The 25,725-nt window shown below is 52.6% G+C and overlaps 1 protein-coding gene across 6 annotated transcripts in view; it reads right to left on the reverse strand.

Moving 5' to 3' along the window:
- The window catches only part of SPTAN1 (spectrin alpha, non-erythrocytic 1), a 60,815-nt gene that overhangs the window by 1,309 nt on the left and 33,781 nt on the right, over positions 1 to 25,725 (reverse strand). For 2 of the 6 annotated variants that reach the window (XM_027104648.1, XM_027104653.1), the window contains 29 exons: positions 25,033 to 25,137; positions 24,578 to 24,601; positions 23,761 to 23,796; positions 21,593 to 21,640; positions 20,740 to 20,831; positions 20,320 to 20,464; positions 20,043 to 20,224; positions 19,394 to 19,493; positions 19,076 to 19,273; positions 18,828 to 18,974; positions 17,663 to 17,766; positions 17,395 to 17,557; positions 16,985 to 16,999; positions 15,216 to 15,347; positions 14,806 to 14,943; positions 13,885 to 13,989; positions 11,801 to 12,009; positions 10,852 to 10,972; positions 10,546 to 10,667; positions 10,122 to 10,254; positions 8,304 to 8,402; positions 6,642 to 6,801; positions 5,907 to 5,983; positions 5,066 to 5,275; positions 4,391 to 4,687; positions 3,658 to 3,770; positions 3,273 to 3,290; positions 782 to 836; positions 124 to 320 (listed from right to left, as the gene is read on the reverse strand). In XM_027104648.1, coding sequence (XP_026960449.1) covers positions 124 to 320; positions 782 to 836; positions 3,273 to 3,290; positions 3,658 to 3,770; positions 4,391 to 4,687; positions 5,066 to 5,275; positions 5,907 to 5,983; positions 6,642 to 6,801; positions 8,304 to 8,402; positions 10,122 to 10,254; positions 10,546 to 10,667; positions 10,852 to 10,972; positions 11,801 to 12,009; positions 13,885 to 13,989; positions 14,806 to 14,943; positions 15,216 to 15,347; positions 16,985 to 16,999; positions 17,395 to 17,557; positions 17,663 to 17,766; positions 18,828 to 18,974; positions 19,076 to 19,273; positions 19,394 to 19,493; positions 20,043 to 20,224; positions 20,320 to 20,464; positions 20,740 to 20,831; positions 21,593 to 21,640; positions 23,761 to 23,796; positions 24,578 to 24,601; positions 25,033 to 25,137 — 3,545 coding nt within the window. The remainder of the gene's footprint in view (positions 1 to 123; positions 321 to 781; positions 837 to 3,272; positions 3,291 to 3,657; positions 3,771 to 4,390; positions 4,688 to 5,065; positions 5,276 to 5,906; positions 5,984 to 6,641; positions 6,802 to 8,303; positions 8,403 to 10,121; positions 10,255 to 10,545; positions 10,668 to 10,851; positions 10,973 to 11,800; positions 12,010 to 13,884; positions 13,990 to 14,805; positions 14,944 to 15,215; positions 15,348 to 16,984; positions 17,000 to 17,394; positions 17,558 to 17,662; positions 17,767 to 18,827; positions 18,975 to 19,075; positions 19,274 to 19,393; positions 19,494 to 20,042; positions 20,225 to 20,319; positions 20,465 to 20,739; positions 20,832 to 21,592; positions 21,641 to 23,760; positions 23,797 to 24,577; positions 24,602 to 25,032; positions 25,138 to 25,725) is intronic. The other 4 variants (XM_027104654.1, XM_027104649.1, XM_027104652.1 and 1 more) reach the window with 3 other exon arrangements.

Below are 25,725 nucleotides of genomic sequence, written 5' to 3' on the forward strand. Positions count from 1 at the left end.
GAAAACAGAATTAGGGACCGGATACTCCACCCCATACAGCTAAACTGACTGCTGGACGTGGGGGCGACCCTGCTTCCCACGGCCCCTGCTGCTGCTGTGCCCACCCGGGGAAGCTGCAGGTACCTGGCCTGGATCTGCTGCTCCAGGTTGTGCTGCATGCGCATGCCCAGCTGGTCGAGCTGGTCCCACTGCTGGGCCAGGCCCACGGTGCTGTGCTCTGTGTACTTGTTGTCCAGGATCAGGGCTTCCTCCATGGCCGCCCCCAGGTCCTCAATCTTCTTGAGCTGACTTCTCATGGCTCGAATCTCCTGGTGCTTGCGCTGCAGGGGTGAGGGAGCAAAGATGTGTGGGACAGGGGCTCTTGCCTCGGTTACCAGGCCCGAGAGCCTGCTTAAACAGCCCTCCCCGGTCTCTGCACCCCCAGCCTGAGACCTGCAGGGCTGCCTGCAAGGGGAAAGTGGGGATGGGGTGAGGTTGAAGAAATCCAGCAGCCTCAACAGAGGAAGAGGCGTCAGTGTGACAGTCACACATCAGTGGGTTGACCTGCCAGGGAAACAGTATAAGTACTGAGGACCAAAGGAGCCTCCTTCTCTCCCAGTAGGGCTCCTGGTAGCAACTGTCAAAGACAAAAAACTCTTTAAAATGAGGGAGGTCCTGGGCTGCTTTGGGGAAAGGGGGTACCTGACCAGCCCACCTTGTACCCAACCTGAAGCCAAGTAGGCCTGCTGGCAGTGGTGGGATGAAGGGTTTTAGGCGGGCCAGAAACACTAAGGGCACTTACTTTGGTAGCTTCAAGCTGGGATTCGAGGGTCCCGGATTCTTCCACCATGCAGGACCTAAACACAGAAGCACAGTGAGGCAGGAGGCCCGATTGCCAGCTCGAAATTAACTTCCCTCAGATAAAAGTGCCTGCAGTCTCAAATTCCTCTTATTAGGATATGAAACCTATCTGCTACTGTCTATCTTCTCTTCAGCAGCTCTGGGAGCCAGGGAGGGCAGGTAATACTTCTCCAGTATACTGGGAAGCTGCTGCCTGATGTGGTGTGCCACCTGGTAAGGCCAACAGATAAGCCAGGGCTGAGCCCCCATCCAGCCTGCTCCCCGCTCCCCAGCTGGGACCCCTTCTCATGTGGCTGGCTCCTTAAGCCCACCCGGGCTGTAGCATGGTACCTGATCCAAGCTAGGCCCTTAAAGGGCACCTCAGGAACTGATTTTAAGTTCCACAGGAACAGAGAGGGGCTGCAGGCCTGGCAGCATGCTTCCTCTGCAACCACGGGGAGAAGGATGCCTGTGCAACCCTTCAGACAGGAGACCTGAAGGTTAGGGGAGGCTGGCAAGCCACCCCAAGAAGTCCTGGAGTCTCCTGCAGGCTCCTGAGGGGAGCCACACTCTAGGATAAGTGACAGCAGTGGGAGGAGAGGCAGTCAGATGACCCCTTGACATGGAAACTGGGGTGTGAATATTATGACCAGATTTGGGTTTGGTCCTGCCCAAAGGAGAGGTGGCTACGACTAAGCCCCAGATTCAGGTTCTATCATCTACAGACACAACGCCAGAGGCTCCTTCCGGGGCTAAGTTCTGAGGAGCAGGGGGCCTCTGGGGAGCCTCTATCTTCCCAACAACAGTGTGAGGTCACAGAGGCTACCAGTGAACGAAGACAAATGAGGTTACGTGCAGGGATAAGTCACACTGTGTGTGTGTCCCGGGTGGGGTTTTAGCCCGGCCTCCCCTGTACCCACCTTTGCCCCAACCTACCCTTTCAACACCCAGCGAAGCCAGCGTTAGCTGTGAAATGTCCCTAGGTTCAAAGTGCTCTAGCAAGGCAAGGCACCAGGCTTCCTCCTACCCCAGCAGGTCAGACTCACAGTCACGCCATGTCCCCCCAGGAAAAGCACACCCCCAGGACCTGGGGGCAGGAGGCCGGGTGCTGGTGCAGTGGGAGGAGGGCAGACCCCTCCTTCCCATGCGGCCACTGGCGGTGGGTTAGTCAGAAAGCAGAGCCGCCTGGGGAAGTCAAGAGTGCACTGGTAAAACCACAGCGAGGTAAGAAGAGAAAGAGGAGAAAAACCTTCCAGACAGATCATCCCCAACTTCATACTGATAGACACGAATGACCCGACGATACGCTATGCTATTCAAAGAAAAGAAACCAAATGAATACACCAGCGGAAGGGGAGGCAAGAGCACACCGAGACAGACACACACCACAAGGCCCAAGCTGGTCAGTGCACAGGCAGGGCCACCTGGCGCCCAGGCAGGGACGTGGTACAGGCCAAGCCGACAGCCGGCCTGGGAGGGCAGGCAGCCTTGGGCGGCTCGCGTGGGGACCGGGCAAGACGGGACAGGGCTGGGAGGAGCCACATGGTAAGGGGAGCATGGCACCTCGTGGAGACAAGTCCAATGCCAGCAGACACGGCCACGGGCACTGGGGAGGAGAACGGACCCCAGGGCAGCTTACGAGCTCGAGCCGAACCTGTGATCTCAGGATCCTGCCCCACTCTGCCTTCAGCACGTGCTCGCATGAGCGAGGGTGACACTCCTCCCACTGCCTCCTTTTAACGCCTGATGTGTCTGCCTGCAGGGCCTCGGGAGCGCTAGTCTAAGCCACCATGGTCCCGGGAGAGAATGCAAGGGTGCCCGATCTGGGCAGAGGCCAAGGCCTCCTGGGGAGGCCCCACTGGCACCGGGCAGGACAGCCCTGCTCCTCTCGGGGCTCCTCCCAAGTCCTGTGTCTCTCCATCACCCAGAAACCCTGAGCAGCTGGGCTTCCTCTTGAGGCAAAAGACAGCCTCAGCCCTCCGTGGGGGCACTGGGGGAGGAGGGGTCAGTGCACAGACGGGGACTTAGTGCACCAGCTGGAGCCCCTCAACAATGTCATCCTATTTCACGCCCATGACATGATCCCAACGGACACGTGGGGGAACAAGGCAGAAAAGAAGTCCAGTATAATCCCAATGGCTGAATAATGGGGATTCTCAGAGGCTCTGGACTCCAGCTTTGGCTTTCGGGCCCCATCTTAGAGAACCCTTGGAATCTGAACAGGAAGGTGGGAGCGGCTCCCCTCCCCACACTGCAGGCCGTCAGGGACAGTGGGCCATGGGTGCCAGGGAAGGGGGCGAGGGTAGGGCGGGGGACGTGCAGCCTGCCCCAGGCAGGAAGGTCCATTCTGGGATCCTCTGCAAGCCAGGCCACGAGGGGACAAAGGGCAGAGGGACAAGCACACTAGACACCATCACACCACAAGCCCGGAGAAACAAGAAGTCAATATTAACCCATCGAGGAGATACGTTCTGTGGAGATGGGATCCAAGCAGCCACAAGACAAGGTGGTGTCCGGACAGCAGCATCGCGAGGTGCAGGACAGAGGCAGACACAAGAAAGAAAACAAAAACAAAACCAAGGTCATCAGTACCCACGCTGCGCTCAACCCTGTACCCCTGTCACTGTCGCTGTGCAACCACGGGGGACGCTCAGTCCCACCCAATCCAGGACATCCAGCGACTCCACCTCTGGAGACGTTCCTTTGAGCACCCTCCCAACTCTGCCCACCCCTCTGGCTCCAGCCAGACCAGACTGCGCTCCTAACCCTTCTTTCCACACTCTGGAGCCCGAGGCCTGGGCATTCAGCCCCCAGGACCGAGCACTCCCGGGGCCGCACCTGGTCTCCTGGATCCACTGGTGGAAGGCGTTGGCGTGCTGGGCGAACTCCTGGCGCAGCTTGTCGTTCTCCTCCTGCCGGCGCTGCTCCTTCTGCAGCTCCAGCTCCCTTTCCTAAGGACCGAGGGAGGAAGAGGCGTGTCATCCCCGCCCCGCTTCATGGACAGGCTCGAGGCTCAGCCACTGACCGGCTCGTCTCAACATTTTTTTTTTTTTTTTTTTTTTTGCGGTACGCGGGCCTCCCACTGCTGCGGCCTCTCCCGCTGCGGAGCAACAGGCTCCGGACGCGCAGGCTCAGCGGCCATGGCTCAGGGGCCCAGCCGCTCCGCGGCATGTGGGATCCTCCCAGACCAGGGCACGAACCCATGTCCCCTGCATCGGCAGGCGGACTCTCAACCACTGCGCCACCAGGGAAGCCCTCGTCTCAACGTTTGAGAGGAACAGGGCGTAGTTTTCTGAAGCTACTCGGGGGGTCAGGGAGGACGAGCTGTTCATCTCAACCCACAGACAGCACGGAAGGCGTCTGGGAGGCATTCGCCAGCCCGCTTCCCCAGAGACCTCACAAGACGCTGGGGGGGTGGGTGGGAGGGCCGATCACAGCCATGCGGGCCAGCGGGACCCACACAGGGTGACTTGTGATGAATGAAACTGCGCTTCCTCCCCCATCTCCTCACGCTTCAGCCAGGAAGGGCTTCCCTGCCCAGCGCCACACCCGGCCCAGCGGAGAAGGGCACCTTGATGATCTTCTGCAGGTTCCTCCAGGTCTCCTCCAGGGCCTCCATGGTGAACCAGGTGTAGGGGTTGGAGGCCACGCGGAAGCTCTTGATCTGGCGGTCCAGCTCGGCCAGCTGGTTGAAGTCGGCCTGGGCCGAGCTGAGCGAGGAGCGGAAGGCGTCGTGGGCCTCACGCAAGGCCTTGATCTCTTCCAGGGAGTTGCAGCGCACCGGGTCTGTTAAGTCCTCCTCTGCGTTTTCAAACCAGCTGTTGAAGGCGGAAGCCTTTTTGGCAAAGGTCAGGAAGAGGTCCTCCACCTGAAAGCAGAGGAGACTGAGTCAGCACAGCTGCAGGGGCTGTATGGACCATCCTTGGTGGGCGGGCGGGGGGCGGTGGTGTGGGCACCAGGAAGGCGGGGGTCGTCCCCAGGGTGTCGGGCTTGCTCGGCTTGGCTCGGCTCAGCTCTCTGCCGCCCTCCTCCCACTGCTGAAAAGTCCTCCCTCTTTCTCCCCTTTCCCTGGGGCGTGCAAGCTCAGTCTTCCCGGAAGCTTCCGAGCAGCAGCCTCCTGAAGGCAAGGGTCCCCTTCCCTTGGTTTACGCCGACTCCACAGCCCCGTGCAGAACCTCTGTCCCGGGAGAGGGGTTTGCTTTCCCTGTGCGTTGAGCTGGTTGAGCTAGGCCGGGGCCAAGCTCACCTTGCGGAAATGACTCTGCGCCTCCAGCAGCTTCTTCTTCCGGGTGGCTGAGTTGGCCAGAAGCTGGCTCCACCTTTTCATGAGGGCGGCGTGCCGGGCCTCGATGGCCTTTGACTGGATGTGCTTGGCGGCCAGCAGCTGATCTTTGAGGGCAGTGATGTTGGCGATGCCCTCCTGCTGGAAGGCCTGCAGGCCAGCATCGAAGGTTTCCTGGAACGAGGAGCGAGAAGGCAACATGCAGGGACCGCACTGAGATGAGACCGTACGCCTCCCGGCACCTCAGCTCGGACGGCACCTGCGTCTGTCCAGCCAGCTGCCCAGGCCAGACTGTCAGCCTCGAGTCCCCACCTCCTCCTGACCCTTGGTCACACCTTGGTCACCACTTTGCTGCATCTCCTCCAGACCTCAGGTCACTGAGGCAGCTCCTCCCAGGCCCTGCTTTCAGCCTCGGGCTGAGGCACCCGGGCTCCCCCCACTACCTCTGCCAAGAATACCCGCCCAGCTCTTCACCAACCACTTTCAGTTTACCCTCCGTGATCTAGCTTGGATGTCACCTCTGGGAAGACTTTCCCGTCAACGCCTGCCTGCTGGAAACTGAGTCAGACACCTCCTGAGTGAAGTCCACATCCTGCTGTGCTCTGCCCTGTTAGCACCCATCAGGCTGCAGCTCAGAGGCCTAATCTGAGAGCTTCCTGAGGACCAGGAAGCTTGTTCACTGCTGGCCCCTAGGGCCTAATATAAATAGTCAAATGTCTCAAGGAAAGATGCTAACCATCACTCATTCACCAGGAAATACTATTTGAGTACATTTCAATCAATCAACAAAGCAGCCACGACTGACCTGTTTGGTAAGGAGAGTTTGGACAGAAGATAGATCTCGACCATAATCATCTGTCTTCAAGCTGTTCTCCTTTTCACCTAGAAAACCAAGCATGGGAAATCAACCATCCCTTTTCAATGTAACAAATTTAAAAGAAAAGAAGAAAACTGAGGCACCTATTATTTTGCTTACATTTGAATTCCAATACTACTGACAGCAGTCTCTGAACCCAAATGAGCTGGCTCCTCCCTGTACCTGGGCCCCCTTCTACGTCTGTGTCCTGAAGGGGTCCCTCCAGCCTGTCCTAGATGCTGTTCAGTCGCTACTGATGCAACAGCAACTACCAAGGTCATGTGGGTCCTGAAATCGGTGCAGTTCCTCCTCGCCTGGGGGCTGGATCACACCCTGGACCCGTGTAGCTCGGGGACGGTGCCGGTGCAGGCTGGTCCGGCTCGTGTGGCCCTTATTTGTGTTGTGGTGCCCACTGCTTCTTTCAGCGTTACAGGACCTTTGTTTCGTTAACCCTCGTGCCGGCCCAGGGGCACTGCTGAGGCTCGGCTCTCTGCCTCAGGACCCTGTCTCCCGCTGCCACCAGTGGTCTACCCAGTGGCAGGGGTCTCTAATACGCTCACATTCCAGCGGTTTCTTCTCTGCAGAAGAAAACCAGCTGCGTAGGAAGCAAACAGGCTGTGGTTCTGAACAATCTTCCCGGCCCGGGAGGGTAAGAGGTTTGGGCAGCGCCGAGGCCATGCTTACCAATCCAGGACTCCACCACGTCAGCCTTCCAGTTGAACTGAAGGAAGGCCGAGTTCTCATCGAGCTTTGCCTTCCTCTGGGCGGCAGCTTTCTCCAAGTCTGATACTTTCCCATTCAGGCCCTTCATCTTTGAAGAGATGTTCTCCTCATGGTGATTGTTCTAGGCCGTGGAGAAGGCACACCCTGTCAGCCTGGCCCCTGCTGCGGTTACCTGATCTGCACCCTCCCTGCAGGGCGCAGGCAGGCTTGTAACCTCTGTGACAGGCCGTGCTCCCCTGCCCACCGCCAGGAGAATGGGGGAAGGCTTTTCTAAGAGCCTTAAAGAGATGAACACTGGCAATTCTACTCCTATAAGTAATAATGAGGAATGTGATAAAATGTTAAGTCACGATGATGTATTCATTAGTGTCATTTCTGACAGCAAAAACTTAGAAAAAGCCTAAATAATTATGACTCAATGGCTACTATACGTATGCAATAAAAACAATGGCTTGGAACAATGTTTCCACACTGTGGATATTAAAAATTATTAAGCCCCAAACACTCTGATGCAGTCTTGGTTAAAACTGTATGTGAAAACACAAACCATAAGTCAGCATAAAATTCAGAAAGAAACTCAGGGAGGAAACGAAGATTGCTGTTGGAAACAGAGCACCAGGCTCTCTGCCCCAAGGCTGAAGGACATTCACAAGCCGTCATCTCACAGGTGGGGCGCACTTGTGTGTGGGGAGTCGTACACAGGCCTCATCTACGCGGACATGGTCTGTATCTGAAATTAGTCTCCGTTAGGTTGTTTGCCCACAAGAGTGAGGAGAAAAGCTCCCTAGTGAACACAGGTTTTAACTACAGTTACCTCCTGTGGACCAAATCTCTAGTCTTAAGGCCTGATCACCAGTGCAAATTCTGTGGTGAGGAATTTTATTTACTCATTATGTGTTTGTGACAGGAAATCAGTCGATAGAAGTCATTTGTCTCGTGCAACTACGTGTCTTGTGGACCTCGTGACAGATCGCGGCACCGCGTTTAGTCTGGATTTCAGCTGGGGAGTGACTCGACTTCACTGCTGCTGAGAAAGCACCAAGACCCCTTATTTTTTGCTTTCTCCCTAGAAAGCTGTTTGAATGAAATGAACCTTGTGATTCTGACAGACACATTTATAAAACATCCTGGATAGCAGCCAGGTTTCACACAGCGACGTACACCCATTGAGCAGCTGCCGTTTAGCCTAGTGGATGCCTCAGCATGAGGAGAGTCTGGAGGGTCCGGCACGGAGGTCTCACTGGGGCCATCTCCGGTGGTGGTCCTATGGGTGACTGTTTTGACCTGCCCACTTGTGTTTTCTACCACCTCTATAAAGAGCTTGTATTCCTGGAGAAGTAAACTAGAAGAGCAAACACACGGGAGTGCCAATGTCACAGCAGGGATGCTTCTTTGCTTAATTAAAGCAGAGAAAAACAACTGCTGCAGAATGGCTTTACTAACTGCCTTCAAGAAGGGGGTAAATATCCAGTTAAACACGGAATGCAGGAATGGAGCCGCTACCGGTCTCCACGCAGACCTCTGTTTGGTGAGTATCCCAGGGGAGGAGCTTTGCGGGTTGTGGTACCAGCACGCGGTGTCCCGGAGCGAGAAATGAGGGTCTTACCAGCGGGCCAGGCTCACCTTCTTAATGAGGTCTTGTCCGTTAGTGCAGACGTCATTCACCCGGTCCTTGTGGACAGTGAAGTCTGTCTCGAAGGCTTCATGTTTCTTCAGTAAGCCCTGGAGGGGAAACAGCAAGGCTCGCCACTGAGGGCCTGGCACGTGCGTGCGGTGGGCCAGGCCCCGGGGCCAGAGGAGCAGGACTGGAAGGTGCCCTCGCACGCACCCCAGTCCAGCTGGGGCTAAGACAACAGACAGGTACAGGATAAACAGAAAATCCTACAGCAGTAAAACGAGGACACTGCGAACATAACCAGGGGCCTTTCTGAAGGGGTGAGGCTGCCGCCAGTCAACCAGCACAGGCCCTTTTCCCTGTAGGAGACCAGAGAATGGACACCGAGCAGCCTTCAAATAAGCACCAACAGAACAGTGACACCCGCCCTAGGCTTTAACCGGAGCACATCTCCTGCGGGACCTCCCAAATCTTGTCTTTTCCTCCGTACAGCTGAAGTGCTGGAGACAACACCCCTTGTGTCGGCTTCCAGGGAACACAGCGATGCAGAGGACAGGAAACCACTGACTGCATCTGCCTCCTACCTGCGTCCCCCAACTAGCTGAACAGGATTCCCACTGGGAGGAGCGCAGCTCTGGGGCTACCCTGACCCTCGGGAATGCTAACTCCGCTTCCACAGTTGGTGGCACGGACGGAGGAACACCTGACCACAACGTGCAGTTCCTCCTATGAAGAGGGGAGTCGCCTCACCCCCGAGACCCAGGGCTGCTCTGTCCCACAGGCTATGCCTTAGGATCCCTGCAGCCTTGCCTTTGCCTCTTTGAACGCTGCCTGAAGAAGCTGATCTAAGCTGCCAGATGGTGAGAGGCCATGTGGAGGGGACTGAGACGTCCCAGCTGGAGCCACCTGAGTGACATCACCATGCACCTCTCAGCCCAGAGGCCTTCTGCCTCAGTGCAGCTGTGTTAGGGGGTCCCAGTGAGAGCAGCAGAGGCAATGCCCATCAATGCACAGAACTGTGGGAAATAAACTTGTTTTTAGGGTTGTGACACAGCAATAGGTAACCAATGTATTTAGGAAATATGTTACGGGTTGAACTACGTCCTCCCAAAGATGTGGGTCCAGACCTTAGCACCTAAGAATGTGGAAACGAGTCCTCTGCAGGTGCAATCAAGTTAAGACAGGTCATCAGGGCGGGTCCTAATCCAATGTGACTGGTGTCCTACATATTTAAGAAGAGGGAAATCTGGACACAGACACAGGCAGACAGAATGCCACGGGGACACAAAGACACAGAGGGAAGACAGCCATGCGAAAGCACAGCAGAGGTTCGAGTCACGCTGCCACAAGCCCAGCTACCAGAAGCTGGGAGAGGCAAGAAGGGTCCTCTCCTAGAAGCCTCGGCGAGAGCAAGGCCCCGTCGACACCCTGATCCCAGGCCTCTGCCTCGCCAACCAGGACAGAACGAGTTTCTGTTGTTTCAAAGCCACTCAGTTTGTGGTACTTCGCTAAGGCAGCCACAGGAAACTACAGGGTTCTAGTGACCTGTGGTTAACGATACCAACCATACTGCTGGGCTGACAGCAGGACTCCATGAACTGGGGCTGACAAAGTCACCCCAATTTTGTCTACAGAGGGGCAGCGTCTCTCGCGTGGGATCTTGAGGACCGAGACCCGCCAACGAGACGCCGGCTGCCGGTTCTGAGTGCTCTCCTGGGAAGAGCACGGCCACCGAGCAAGCTGGCAGGAAAAGGGTGGGGCAGGCAGCTGCGCGGGGGCGGGGGCGGGGGGGGGGAGCAGCAGGCAGCACCTCCAGTTTCTCTGACCTGGATGGCAGCAAGAGTGTCTCCATAATCCTCACTGGCCACCAGGGTCATCTTCTCATTGATCCAGGCTTCCTCCTCCTCCACGTTGGCTACAAACTGCTGATACTCCAAGGACTCTTCTAGCCGCTGGCCCCTAATCACAGGGGACAGTATGAAATCAGCCATAATCTCCTCTAACCTGGACGCTTACAAACACGAATGACGAGCGTGGGACGTAAACGGTTCACTCGAGCCCTCTTCCTAACACAGAGCAGCGACTGCTGGTCCAACACGAGATCCTGGAACCATATGCTCGGTCCGGATTCACATAACGGGACCAGCTCGGCCTGGGCCTGTCAGAGCAAGCCAGCCGCGGTGCTGGCACAGCCAAGAGGGGGGCCCCGGGGGCGCAGGGGGGCCCGGCACCGCCCGCCGCCGCGCTCACCGGGCGGCCGCCAGCCGCTTCAGCTCCTTCCAGTGCTCCACGAACTGCGCCAGGCGCTGCTCTATCTCCTCCTTCCCGATGGTGTTATCATCCGACAGCTTCTTTCCGGTGTCCAGGACACCCTGACAGGCAAGAACGACTGGGTCAACAGATGCTTCCAGGAAAGGGCCTCGACATTAGACTCAGGCCTTCTCCACCCCGCTGTGGGATGAGGGGCTATAACCACTGCAGAGACCTCAGTGAGACGAGCGCACCTGGGCCCATTCAAGTCCCGCTGCCCGCTCGGCTGGGAGAGGCCCGCCTCACCTGAATCGCCGGCTCGTGGGCAGCCAGTTCTGCCTCCAAACGTTTGTGCTTCTTCCTCAGGTTCTGGACGCCCGTCAGGTCGCGGCCATAGTCCTCCGAGCTCACCAGCAGCTTCTTCTCCCTGGGCAGCACAGGAGGGTGGTCAGTCTCTACCTGCGTGTCTTCAGCTGGAGACGTGCAGTCGAAGAGCGTGAAGCTCACGCACCCCGTGATGTCCTTCACCTGCATCTACCCATCTCTCCGGGAAAGTCCTTCAGAAGCCAGGCTTCTGGGGAAAAAAGCCTCTACTTCCCCAATGAACAGTGCCCACGTACGTCTCCAGGAGCACCTCCTGTGTCCGACTCTGCAAAGGGTCTGGGTGCACTGGAGAACAAGGAGGTGCCGCTGCTGTCGCCCTATCAATCCTACCTGATCAAATACACACGTATCACACGCGGTAACATATGAAAATGCTAATGTAAACAGTGTTTTAAGGCAGTGAATTGAGAGAATGCTGTCCTTAAAAATGGTCTGTTCACAGGCTACATCATCTGGCAAAGGCAGACTGAAATTCTGGGGCAGGGGAGATAAACACAAACAAGACAAACTTTTCTTCCTGCAAGCAGCAATCTTCCCCAGGAGATCAGACCATCTTTCCCAGATGGGAACTCACTCATGTCGCCAGTGACCTAAGGGCAGGGGCTAGACAAGCCCTGGACACCATCACACACACCGCCACGTGGAGGCCATGGCCGACCACCATCACCACATGCCCAGACACCAGCAGGGGAAGCCGGGGCGTCTCACCGCGGCTGTGCGGTGAGGCTGGGACCAGCTGGGCACAGCTGCCGAGTCCGTGCCATTTCTGACCCACTTCCCCTCTCACCACCACGGTCCAGGAGAGGATAAGCCCGGGGTTCCTAACGCCCTCCGTGAAAGGCTCCGAGGGCACCCGGAGCGGGGTGCGTACTTGATCCAGGACTCCTCGTCGTCCATGTCCCGGAAGAACTGGTGCAGGCGGTGGGACTCGTTCAGCCTGGCTCGCCGGGAGGCCGCCATGCTCTTGATCTTCTGGAAACGGCCGTTGATGGTGTCCCGCTTGTCCTTCACTTGGGAGGTGTCGAAGGCACTGCTGGTCATCAGGCTGTCTGCCTGGCTGTTCAGGTCCTTCAGGCGATCCTGGGCAGGGGACACGATGGAGGGGTCAGAGATCTGGGGCACCCACGAATATCTGCTCGTAAATCAGAACTCGGGACTTCTTCACTGACGGGTTGGTTTAAGATTTATTCAGGTTACTCTAAGTGTGGTATGTGGACCCCGAGAGTTCTAAGAGATCAAAACTACTTTCATAACAATACAGAAACATGATCTGCCTTTTTTACTGTGTGAACATTTGCACCGATGGTGCAAAATCCAGGGTAGGGGTGGCGCTGCTCAAGGCAGTGGCAAACTACGAGCAGAAATCCAACTCTTCACTGCCACGCACTCCCAGGAGAAATCGCTGTTTCACTTAAGAACATCCTTAAACAAGCAGCAAGGTTGTTAATTTTATTAAGTCTCCCTCTTTGAGTACGTGTCGTTTTAATATCCTGTCTGATAAAACGGGGAACCCACACGAAGCACTTCCGCCGAGTGCCGAAGTTCAATGACTGCGCTGAGGAGAAGCGCACGTTCCGAGCTGAACTGGCCACTTCTTCCACGGAACCTCAGTTTCACTTGAAAGAACGGCCAACGGACAAACTATGGTCATTCTGACTGTGGGAGCTGACAAATACTTTGTCGAGAATGAATAAAGTGAACTGTCACTTTAAGGAAAACTGAGTTTGCTAATGATAAAATTCAAACTTTCACGAGGAAATTAGAATTTTGGAAAATTGGCATCCACCTCCGTGAGCCTGACAGCTTCCCGATACGTGTAGGTTTTTCCGTTGAGACTGGCTGTGATGTTAACGAACGTGATGTCTGATACCATATACAGACACGTGTCAACATTTAAAAGATCTGAACTCTGCGAATCAACACTTCCCTAATGATTCTGTAACCTCAGGCGTGAGTAAATGATCCATTCAAAGTCCAAGATGGACCAGTGGGTTTACATATAAACAGCATGAAAAGCTGACAGTGTTTCCGTGTCCACTTTCCAACTAGCCTTTAGAAACTACCACCTACGGAGCTGGATGTAGTATCAGAAAGTACCGACAATTATCTGAATTAAAATACTACTCCCTCCTCTACCTGTGTGAGGCTGTATTTTCATCACACACAACAAACTGAATTCAGAAGCAGCTGTAAGAATCCAGCTGTCTTCTATCAAGCTGGACATCAAAGAGATTTGCAAAAAATGTAACCAGTGTGACTCTTCTTGCTATATTTTTGTTTTTGGAAAAACAGAGACATTATACATAAAAAATGTTACTTATGTTTACTTGTGATGGGTTTATTATTTTAAATGAATTAACACATTTTTCTCAGTTTTCTTACATTGCTACAATTCATAGACCTTATTCAGATTTCACCAATTTTTATATGCATTTGTGCGTCCCTGAGTATGTGCAAGTAGTTCCATGCAGTTTTATCATATGCGTAGATTTACGTAACTACCGCCAAGATCAAGATATGGACCTTGTTCTGAGAGCACAAAGGAACTTCCGTATAGTCTTTACAGTTGTACCCCTACCCTGTCCCTAACTGCTGGCAACCACGTATCTGTTCTCCATCTCTATAATCTGTCATTTTGAGAATACCATATAAATGAAATTATACAGTAGGTAACCTTTTGAAATTATTTTTTAATGTTTTTGAAATTGTTTTAAAAAATTTAACTCTAAAAATTTAATTTTTAATAATGGCAAATTCTAACAGATAAAACCTACATAACTAACTCTCCTAGGGGCTCTCAATAATAGTTCAGAGTACAAAATGGCCCCGAGACCACAGCGTTTGAGCACCTTGGCTTTAAGGGATGAACATCACTGTCCTTCCCCGAATGCACCAGGTGCCTTAGAGTCACGCGCGGCCGTGTCCCAAGCCCGGCCTGGCGCCCCCTCTGCTTACCTCATGGGCAGAGATGTCCGCCTCCAGCAGTTGATGTTTTTTTAGCAGGTTGTTCACAGAAGCCAGGTCTTTGCCATAATCCTCAGAGGCCAGCAGGGCTTCCACCTGCCAATGAAACATGAAAGGGAAGGCTGCCATCTGGAGCGCATCCCTTGTCCTGGCAAACCCAGGATGCCCACTCGTCCCCCAGGCTCCCCCGTCTGGACAGCTGAACTTCCCTACCACACGCTGCTGCTGTGCCGGCTTGGCGTGGACCCTCCCCTGGGCAGAGAGGCAGCAGCTTGGGCAAAGACTAATGTACAGAGATGTTCACTGCAGCAAAACGTATCCCCCAAAGCTGGGAGCACCAGTGTGGCCAACAGTATGGGAATGGTTAAATTATGGCCTAACTCTGTGATGGTCTAAGGCAGTTATTCAAATGTTCAGGAAGACTTTTCATGACTTGAAATAACACCACCAATACGTACTGATGAAAAATTACGTCATGAGCTCAAATACACATGAAAGAACTGTTACACAAAAAGTCACGGAAATAGGTGTAGACCAGAGAGATACAGAATAGTGGTCTTTAAAAATGTTTTATTTCTTTTTACTTTCTGTACTCTCCAAACAGTCTACAGAGACCGCAGGACTAACTCTGGACTCCGGGCTCTTTGGTTCTGGTTTCTATCTGGGCACCGTGACAGCGGCCTGCACATAGACCCCACCACCCACTCCTGTTTGCATTTTCCTATGGAAACAAGTGACCCATGTCCAACCAGAGATAAGCTCTCTCTTGTGTAAACATTCCCTCCCTCTGACTACAAACTCCTCAGAGTACACAGCTCACACTTGATGATGATTTCTGTTAAAAGGGACGTCGGGAGAGCCCTGCTTTTCCACAGAATCCTCCAGTGGGGAAGGGAAGCCCCGCGGCCTCACCTCAGAGAGCCAGAAGTCGAAGTCCTTGATCCCAGTGTTGAAGTTCTGCTGCTTGTTGGCTTCTTTCAGCTTCTGGCTCTTCTCAGCCGACTTCTGCACCAGGAACTGCCACTGGTCAGCTAAGGCGGCCAGCCGGGCCTGGGCAAGAGAAGAGAGCCGTTGGACATGGCCAACTCCACGGTCAGCGCCCTCTCTGGAAGCCGACCTGACGCCCCTCACAGAGGAGGACGGAAGATGCTCACAGGAGCCACTCTCACTAGCATCCCCTCAGCAACGCAGCCAGAAGTCTTCTGTTTATTCTCCTAAGACTGCATTCTAGAGTCATCATCAAGCTGACGGTAACACTGAAAGTCAAATCCAGCCCCCTCTTCTTCCCGGGCCAGGAGGAGGGGAGCTGGGGGACGGCGTACCTTGACGGCGTCCTCGCTGCCGGCACAGGCCCCGCGGTCAATGAGGGAGTTGCCCATGTCGATAACCCCTCGAATCCGGTCCGCATTGGCATGCAGTTCTGCTTCGAAGGCCTGATGCTTCTGGTGCTTGCTCTGAAAACACCAAAGAAACCCTGCCACAACCTTTCGAAACCAGGTCCTGCTAGGCTCTGTCTTTTCAGGGAGAAGGGGTTCTCAGAAGGGAGGGAGTGGTAGCAGACTCGAGGAACTAGGGGCAAGTGTCAACATTTTTACAGAAGGTGATCTCAGAATCTGTGCGAAATACTTTAGGGCTCAGTCTGATGGAAGTTCAGCAGAAGGTCCGAGCTTGGAGAAAGGAAATGCACCAGCTCAGGAGGAGGTGAACTGTGTCAACTCCTAAGTCAGCTGGACTAGCTATCTGTGAGTGAAATCCTAGAATTATACACTTTCTAACATTTTGCAGGAGCTGGTAACGGTCAACTGTAGTTTTGGACCTACTTGTGCATCAATTTCCATCCACGGCTTTCTCCTTAGTGGAAAGCAGCTCTAACTAATGACACACATATGGCCCTCTCATCACCTAAGGTGGCAGGCACTATGAAACAAGGTGTCCGAGGGCCAGCCTCCCCTCCGTCGACAGAGAAGAAGGCTACAGCTGCCGCAAACCCCAGCTTTGCCGGCTTCTCATCTGGCAGCTGCAATCAATCAAACCTGCTGGATTTGTCAAAATCCACGCTTGACTGTACGTAAGAATTTCTTTTTGCTAGAAGAGAGGGCTGGGAGGATGATGGGCATCTGAGGCTGGGGGGCACCACGGGAGACAAGTGGGAGGACGCAGCTGTGGGGCAGTTCTGGGTGAGAAATGCGGGGTTGCAGGCAAGAATGTGATATGAGGAAAAAAGAACTAAAAGGAAAAAAGCAGTACAACTGGGGAAGGATTCTGCATCAAATGTTTCATTTCAGGGGCAGCAACTGTCAAAAGATGGAGCCATGTGGCCGGCGAAATGCAGCACCAACCTGAAGCGTCCCTGCACCAACTCTGCGCCCAAGCCCAACTACAGAAACCAAAAGGCTCAAATGCCCACGCATCCTGACAAAAGCCCCTCTTCTTCTGTTTCTTGTTCTGATCGTTCTTTGGCTCAACTCCCATCCATTCTATTTCTTCATTTCTTCCAACCATCTAGGCAACTTCTAAGCTACGCTTTGACTGGAAAGTCTCTTTCCCTGCCCCTTGGGTAATGTTCACTTTTATCTTAACCTCTCACCCCCAGTTCCTCTTAGACTTAGGAAGCAGATCACCTGCCTCTCTGTGGATCTCCAGCTGTCCCTCTCCAGTGGCCAGCACTTCTGGATGCCAGACTGCATGGGCAACGAAACTCTCACACCTGGCCCTGCCCTAGTCCACCGAGAGCCACGAGCCCAGCGCAAGAGGAACCCAAGTTTACGCAGAAAAAGCAATTTCATTTTTTAAAAGAAGCACACCTCTTAAAAGAAAGCAGTCTGCTACTGCCCCCCAGATCAAACACTGTGCACAACCTGCCTAAGTGATAAATTAGGAGGGGGAGGGGGAGCGAAGGGCTGCAGGCTAATTACAACAGAGAAAGCCACATCCCACGGGGACACTTGAATGGAGGCTGATGGATGATTAGAAATGAAAAGCATGGATGAGGCGACACCGGCAGAATCTACAATTGCGAGAATCTACACACAAGAGCACAAACACTGGAGCTCGTTTAACTAGAACTCTTAAAAAAAAACATAAAACTTACCAGCAGCTTGGAAAGCTACAAAAATAAATTAAAATAAGGAGAGTTCAGTACACTTATGTGAATATGCACATCAGCTATTCAACAGAAACTCATTTTGCTGTCATACTTCCCCTGGGAAGGTGAACATTCAGGAACAGCAAATACAAGGGGGCCTTTTCTGCAGACGCTTTAATAGCAGACACGGTTTCAACAGAGGCAAATGAGGAAAGCGGCTTCTGAAACGGCTCTCATCATTTAAGTGAGGCTTTCCCACCGGTTCATCTTATTAAAATACTTTTTCTCGGCATCACTGAGGGTACGGGGAAGTTGTCTTAGAGGTATTTCCCTCTTTTAAAGATACCTTATTTTAACAAGATCTACTCAATAACATGGGCTACTTTGGAGATAGACAGCTCATCTGTTCAGCTCACCTGGATGTTGGTAGGATCCTTATATGACTCATCACTTGCAGTCTGTAATTTTTCACTGATCCAAGCCTCAATCTCATCCACATCCCGGCTGAACTGTTGGAGAGTCTGCGATTCTCCCAGCTTTGACCTTTTCTCAATCATCTGGGCTTTCAGACGTCGCCACCTGAGAAAGTGAAACCGAGAGCAAAGGTGAGCACCCCACAGAACTAGACAGGCTGGGCCGCTCACACAAGGGCGGCAAGACCCGTCGGCTGCACAGACCACCCACCTGTCCAGAACCTCGTTGCGCCGGCTGGAGATGTCGCCTTTGGCGTAGTGGCCGCCGGCGATGAGCTGGTCGGCAAAGGACTGCAGGGCGGCGATCTTCTCCTCCTGTCGGCAAACAAGAGGCGTGAGGTCAAGGCGGGCAAGACGACTCTGCCTCGCCTGGACTGTAGGTCTCGAGAAGAGAACGGTTATTTTGGGTGACTAGCTGGTGATACGATCAGAATACACTGACACTCTAGAAGCAGGAGTGTAAAAAGCCAGAGGAAAGCTTGATTTCAATCATTATTAGAGTAGAGTTTAACTCAAGAAGATTCCAGGTCATGCTGGGGTGGGGCCGGGGCTTGAGCACCAGCAGAGGTCACGTACAAGATTAGGTTTCATAAGAAAACACTGTCCGATTTTCAACAAAATGGTTCTAAGCCAAGGAGTTTTGCATCTTTCTAGTTTACGTTCATGGATTCACTTACCTACCCATAAGTTTGTTTTTCTTCCCTTTCGGTATAAAAATTTTTCCCTGTGGCATCTCTGTTATTAAAACCTCAGAAATGGGACTTCCCTGGTGGCGCAGTGGTTAAGAATCCGCCTGCCAATGCAGGGGACATGGGTTCGAGCTCTGGTCCGGGAAGATCCCACATGCTGCGGAGCAACTAAGCCCGTGCGCCACAACTTCTGAAGCCCACTCGCCGAGACCACGTGGTCCACAACGAGAGAAGCCACTGCAGTGAGAAGCCCGTGCACCGCAATGAAGAGTAGCCCCCCACTCTCCGCAACTAGAGAAAGCCTGTGCGCAGCAACAAAGACCCAACGCAGCCAAAAATAAATAACATAAAAAAAGACACAAATTGGATAACATGAACATTTTTAAAAGTATGCCTCAAACGAACAAACAAAACCTCAGAAGTGCCAGAATTTATATATAAAGTTTAAAAAACTATTAATGCACGTCACTTTTCCTAGAATGCACAGCTCTGCACTGGACCCGATGGGGATTACGCTGCTTCCTCTGTAGTCAACACCAAGTATTTTAATTTGAGGATGCTGCCAAAGCTCTGCAGCTGAGTTAAGCAAACAATAACTATTTTTTTCTCTCGTCACTGAGAAGGGAAAGGAGAATACGCCAACAGAGAGACCGAAGATGTCAACCTGGAAAGGTACGAAGGCCTCACCTGGACGTTAATGGCTTTGTCGAAGTCCTCGTGTTTTTTGATGAGAGCCTCCACGCTGTCCAGCGAGTCCCCTTTGTCTTCGGTACTCAGGAAGGCCTCCCGGGCAGCCATCCAGCTCTCAGCCTGCTCGCAGTCCCGGTGGAACAGCTGAAGAGGGGACGGGCAGGTGAGAAGACAGAGCCTGTGGCGACGAGCTACCTGGCCAGAAACCCTGCAGCAAACAGGAAGCTACTGTCCAGCACGTGTACCTGCAATTCAAGGCACTGATCCAACATCATCCTGCGCTGGACCCAGGCCTTCTCCAGGTCCGCACGCTCCTGATCTAGAATATGTAGTTTCTCCTTGATCTCGGGGCTGGCATAGTGCCCATGGGCCAACAGCTGCTGCCCAAACTGCTCGAATGCCTGGAAAGTGCCAGCCCTGGCGTCAATTTCCGTCCGGTGCTCCTGCCAAGAGGAGGGAAGGGATTAGGTACCGGCAGGAGCTGCCCACTCTCACGTCAGCTGCAAAGGCCCTCCCAGCCTGGCAGGGCAGCCAGGTCTCCGCTGCTCCGCAGGCCCACCTACCTGGTGTCGTTCCAGCAGGGCCTCGGCTCCGGTGACATCCTTGGCTAGCTCGTCTGAGGACACCAACCCTCGGATTCCATTGATCCAAGACATGAGGTCCCTGGAAACCAGATCCACAGAGGAATGGCTGTTACGCTACCTGGCAAGCAGGCCTTCTGCCCAGGAAAAGAGAGAACTACATAATTCTTATCTCAGAGGGCTACTTGGGGTTAATCTAGTTAATGTACCGAATGGGGCTAGAACTCCAGGCAAAGTATTTCAAAGCTTCTTGTTTGTCTTATTGAAACAATAAGAAAAGAAAAACTCAAGAATTCCTCAGAGGAAGAAGGAACAGGTTTATAACTAAGATCTTCTCACCCTACAGAAAAACAGGTTCTTACAGACAGTAGCTGTGGTTAAGTTTTCTACAGCTTCAAACGCAAATGCTTTTCTTTAGGATTAAGTTTTTTTTTTTTTTTTTTTTTGCTGTGTGGCTCGTGGGATCTCAGTTCCCCAACCAGTGATTGAACCCACACCCCCAGCAGTGAAAGTACCAAGTCCTAACCACTGGGCCTCCAGGGAATTCCCAGGATTAAGCCTTCTAAGTGCTAGATCCAGGCATGCATTTAATCCAGCTAGAAAGCCCTCTGGCCCAGAGCCAGCTTCTCACCGGAAGTCGCTGAGGAAGCGCTGCAGGTCGTGGGAATCACCCAGCTTGGCCTTGCGCTGGTCGGCGCGCTTGCCCAGGCTGCTCCATGCCTGGTTCAACTCGGTGCACTTCTCCTGCAGGTCCTCTGCCGACTCGGGGTGGGACTGGATCAGGCGCTCGGCCGTTTCCCCAAGGGAATTCACCTGGGGAAGAAAGTGGTGAGCAGCAGGGAAGGAGGGAGCGAGTGCAGCCTCGGGCAGAATCGCAGGAAGTCGGCTCCACACGCACGTCCTCTCACCTTGTCGCCGAGGGCCGCGAGGTCCCTCTCAAAGCCCTCGTGCTTGCGCTGCAGGGCTTGGACACTGGCCAGGTCGTGGCCATAATTGTCTGTGTTTAGAGCCTGGTTCTTCTCTTCGATCCACTCCTTGGTTTCGTCAGCATCTCTGCAGGTGGGACACGCGTTCAAGTTAATGAGTGCTGAGTACGGCTGCCTTAACCTCAGGTCAAGTAGGGAAACTTCATTTCACTGGCACCAGCACATGTGTCAGTGGCCCAACAAGCTCTAAACAGCAAGGAACACATATGGACCCGCTTAGCGTCACTGACTGAGAGCACCCACCAGGTGCAAGAGCGCAACCATCGACAAAAGCCAGCCGTCACCGTCGGCACGAACCCAACTGTGGCCTGCTCCCCCGTGCCAGCCCCGGCCGTCCCTCACCTGTGGAACCTCTGCACTTCGTGGGCGCTGCCCAGGATCTGGCTCCGCTCCTCGGCCAGCTGCTGCAGGGACCGCCAGCGTTCGTTCAGCTCCTGGGGGAGGACAGCAAAGCGTCAGCCACAGCAGACTCTGGGAAAAGGGCCAGAACCAGAGGAGTGGTGGCTTAACGTGAAAGGAAAGGCTGGGGCACAGATGATTTCCTGTTTCCAAGCTTCCTAGTTCAGTCGATGAGCACGCCACAACAGCAAAAGTCCAGAAAGCCAGACCCTGCCACAGCTCGCCGGACGCCACGGTGCGAACACTCCACCAACACCTGACTTGCAATCACCGCGGAAGCAGCAGGAGAGACGCCGCTGACTTATCTTCACTCTCAGCGCCTAGCCTGGTGCCTGCCTCAGAGCACTGCTTCCTAACAACAGCCGAGTGGACAAATCCCCAAGTCTACTGCTCCCCAACACCCCGCACGGCTGCATCGCCGGGCAGCAGCAGCAGCCCAAGGAGCACAGCGCAGCTGCAAGACCTTGTACTGGGGAGACAAGCCAGCTCGGGGTCCAGAAAGGAGGCAAGAAAGGCAGTCACTGCCTTCCAACACTACGCTCCTCGCAGCTCCGGGCCCTCCTGGGGGTGAGGGAAGGAGCTCACCAGGCTCATCGCCAGGACCAGGCAAGCTGAGCCCAGCCTCCTGCTGCACAAAGAGAGTAAAGAGAGTCCTGGCCAGGACACCCTCGGGCCCAGGAGAGTGACAAGTGCTACAGTTCATACAACTAATTAGGACAAGAGCCTTGCTGAAGACAGGAGGAGGAGACAAGGAAGGAGACCGGGGAAGACAAGGAAAGCTGCCATGGTTTCTTACCTTGATGGAATTAAAGGTGGCCACGGTGTGAACCATCAGGCGAGCAGACTACGTGGGGAGGAAAGCAGAAGAGCAAACGGATCAAGTGTCTGCTGATTAAGAGAGAAATCTGAGGTGCAAGTGCTATTAATTAGGTTCCAAATGTCCACCAAAATGACTGTAAAAGGGTACCATCAAATTTCTGAGCAGAGCAGCAATGAGAGTATCAACAACTAGAAAGTCAGGCAGAAACCCAAGTGCACAATCACACCCAACTCAATGATTCATTTTACTTGAAGAGTGAAAAGAGCGGTGAAAACCACAATTAAAACGGCTGGTTGGACAGGAAAAAAAAGGCTCAAAGACTACTGATTGGTGTCTTTTTTTGTCCCTACTACAGGAGAACAGTCCAGAAAACACACTTAGCTGAATAAATGCTGGCGGCTGGGACTATTTAAATAGTCAAGGACACCACTAATTTCATTTCTGTTTATGGTTACTGGACTGTGGTTCCTTCTAACAGTATCCCCCTTGAACTAAGGGCAACAGCCTTACTAGATGAAAAAGAAAATACGCTGGCGAGTTAGCTTCCTTCTCATCAATGTAGTCACTTCTAAAAATCAAACGCCCCTTGGGATCTCAGAGCCTGCCTAGTTTTATCAGAAAGAAACCCTACTTGGCAGGCACTGTGATGCTCGTAATCTTCAAGTATGTAAAGAAAAGGAGGAGCTGAGCTTGGACGCAGGGAAGTTAGGCTCCTAGGATGTTCCTGTGACACACCCAGTGAAGTGCTCAACCAGTGTGGGTGCGTACAGGGTTCGGAAAGCAGACACCCATTGTTTCGAATCCTTTTCAGAAACAGGAGGTACTGACTGGTGTTTGTCAAGTCATCTGGAGTGCGTTTCTGAAAAAATACCTGTTACCAGAAAAACTCTGGCAGGAGATCAGACAGGTAAGGGCGCTGCTCATTCATGTCACCAATGACTGAATTTTGCTATGCAACGAAAATTAAGATCGAGAAAGAGGAGAAAGCTGAATCCAAGGAAAAATGTCCCCTTCCTGCCGATCTGGAGCCTATTTAATAAGCAGAATGGTCAGAGGAGGCCAAAGAAACAAACCCCTTTCAGCCTAGGTCCTCACAACAGGTCAGACCTCATGACAGGGCTGAGAAGTACCAACCTAGGGACTGGTGTGGGGAGACTTTTTGTTTTTAGGTTTTCATGCTTTCTTCAGATTTTAGGAAGGTGTACTTTCATAAAGTAGAAATCTGCTCTTTTTAGCTTGTCTATAACTCGAGTGGCATATTCCTGAAGAGCTGGGTCAGGAGGAAAGATGCTAGAATTGGCATTTAGGCAACTAGTTCCATAATCACGGCTATAAACGCTTCACGTGAAAAAGCTCATCCCCTGTCCTCCTGGAAGTTATGCCCACCCTGGTCAAGCACCACCCCTGGATCTCTCTGGAATAATGTCCACTGCAGCTGGTAAACATCTGGTGTCCCCCCTTTATGTGTCTCGTCGGATGTGGACCTTCTCTCAAGCCTTTCTTAGGCCCCGGGAGGAAGCGGTCAGGCAGACGATGAGTGGAGCTTACGCTCCTTTTCATCCTCACATCATGTGTCCTTTTGGGCTGTAGTCCTATTGGTGGGACCATGCCTGACTATGCAGTGTGACCTCTGTGAACTGCAGTCACCCCTGTAACCTTGGTACCCGACAGGGAATGATCCCAGGACCCCCCGAGGTACTAAAATCCACAGATGCTCAAGTCCCTTGGAGCCGGCACCCTGTATGGGCGGGTTCTGCATCCTTGGATTCAACCAACCATGGATCGGATGCTAGTATTTTCAATTGTTGGTTGGTTGAATCCGAGGATGTGGACCCACGGATGTGGAGGGCCAGCTGTGTACCCTGGCAGCGACAGTGCGTGATAAACTCGACCTAACTGAATTTGTGCTGAGCGTCTGCAGGGAGACATTTTGCTTCTGTGTATTAAGCACCCCATTTCAAGGCATGACAGATTCCAAGAATACAACACCAGGGTCAGAAAGACACCGGGCCAAACAAGTCCAGAAACAACCACAGGCTCAGACAAGCCTAAATACTCAGATAACAGGCACGCCAGAAAAGGATGTAAAGTATTTCTGTTCCTGGAAAACCTTTGGAAATAATAATTTGCACAGAAGCTCTTACCTTCCACGGGGAGGCCGTCTTGGAATCAGTTTCATCCTATTCAAAGAAAAAGGAGGCATTTAGGCAGCCAAGCAACTGTGCACAAAACAAAGCAGCCCCAGCCTTCCCTCTGGACGACAGGAAGTTCACAGAGAAATCAGCTGGAACAGCAATTCCCTCTGTGACTCAGAACTCAACACTGGCTGGCAGCAAACTACAAGGCTGCTCGAGGGAAACGAAGCAAAGAAATAGGAGAGAAAAGTTCTTCCTTTTTTAATGCAGTAGGAGAGATGGAGACAATGGGGAAAGTTAATAAAATGTCCAGTGTTTCTTTATGTCATATTCAGAGGACTCTTTGAAGAGGGATAAACACACCTAAAGAATTGCTGGGGAGGGAGATCAGCTCGGTGGTTTGTGACCGCCTGGAGGGGTGGGATAGGGAGGGAGGGAGGGAGGGAGAACGCAAGAGGGAAGAGATATGGGAACGTATGTATAACTGATTCACTTTTAAAGCAGAAACTAACACACCATTGTAAAGCAATTACACTCCAATAAAGATGTTAAAAAAAAAAAAAGAATTGCTGTGGAAAAAGTTCTAGGTAACTGAACAGAGAAAAACTCTTTTGATCTTTGGAGGATGGCCAATAGAGACCAACTTCTGTTATTTCTTTTCTTTTTTTTTTTTTTTTCCTGCTATTCTTATCCACAGATTTTTACACACGAAAGGCATCTCTCGAGGTTCAAGAACAGAAATCCTTATGAGGCTCTTGACTTTATCCTCTTCCCAAGAGCTAATCCTTCTCAAGTTCAAGTTCCACACGGGGCACCAGACACTTACCCTGGGCATCGCGCCGTACACCTCCTACAAGCAGAGAAGAAAACCAGTTCTATTATTAGAGGAAATACACACTTCTAAGTTACACTCACTGTCATGTCAAACCTGGAGAGAATTACAAAAAGACAGGCAGCCTGACTGGCCAGAGGAACTTCTTAAAGTCTATAGAGAGACCAAGTGTTCCCATGTAATACCTTTTCTTTATTTAAGGGACTGCATGAATTTATTACTAGTTAAGGGCTAAAGGAACATTCAACAACTTCTACAATATTTAATGGGCATAAGGAGGACAGCTGTTTTTCCCTCCCGTCAAAGGTAACCAAGACAGTGCAGGTCACACAGAGAACCAGTGCCCTGGCCACACCCTGTGCTACGGAACACGCGTGCTAGGCTACGCAGGATGAAGGGGGAGCCAAGCTGCTTCCTTAACAGACACCGTGCAGGGGCCAGACCCCCACCTGCTGCTGCACTGCCTGCACCTCCTCTGCCATGAGACCTTCGGACTCCAGGTCTTCAGCCACCTTGTTAATGTCCTTCAGCCGTGACTCATTGGCCTTGAGATCCTTCAAAGAAAAAGACATAATAACTAAAACCCACAAGAGCAATTCAAAGAAGAGCAACAGGTACTCATAAACTATGGTTTGAATATATAAATTTCTGTCCAATAGGTATCTTATAGCTTTTCTACTCCTTGACGGTCACCTAAATCAGAAAATGCTGATTGTCACTACCAAGGAAGTAAGAAAACAGCAGGGCATCGGAGACGTCTGTCTCATGTTTACTGAACTACCTGTAGTTAATAATAATCCATTATTGGGACTCCCTTGATGGTACAGTGGTTAAGAATCCACCTGCCAAAAAAAAAAAAAGAATCCACCTGCCAATGCAGGGGACACAGGTTGAAGCCCTGGTCCAGGGAGATCCCACATGTCGCAGAGCAACTAAGCCCGCAAGCCGTAACTACTGAGCCTGTGTGCCACAACTACTGAAGCCCACACACCTAGAGCCCGTGCTCGGCAACGAGAAGCCCACGCACCACAACGAAGAGTAGCCCCCACTCGCCGCAACTAGAGAAAAGCCCACGCACAACAACAAAGACCCAACGCAGCCATAAATAATTAATTAAAAAAAATCCATTATTCTGGTTGGAG

The sequence above is a fragment of the Aethalodelphis obliquidens genome, unplaced genomic scaffold (assembly GCF_003676395.1).
Source record: "Aethalodelphis obliquidens isolate GAN/ISIS:26980383/991018 unplaced genomic scaffold, ASM367639v1 scaffold7, whole genome shotgun sequence".
NCBI lineage: Eukaryota > Metazoa > Chordata > Mammalia > Artiodactyla > Delphinidae > Aethalodelphis > Aethalodelphis obliquidens.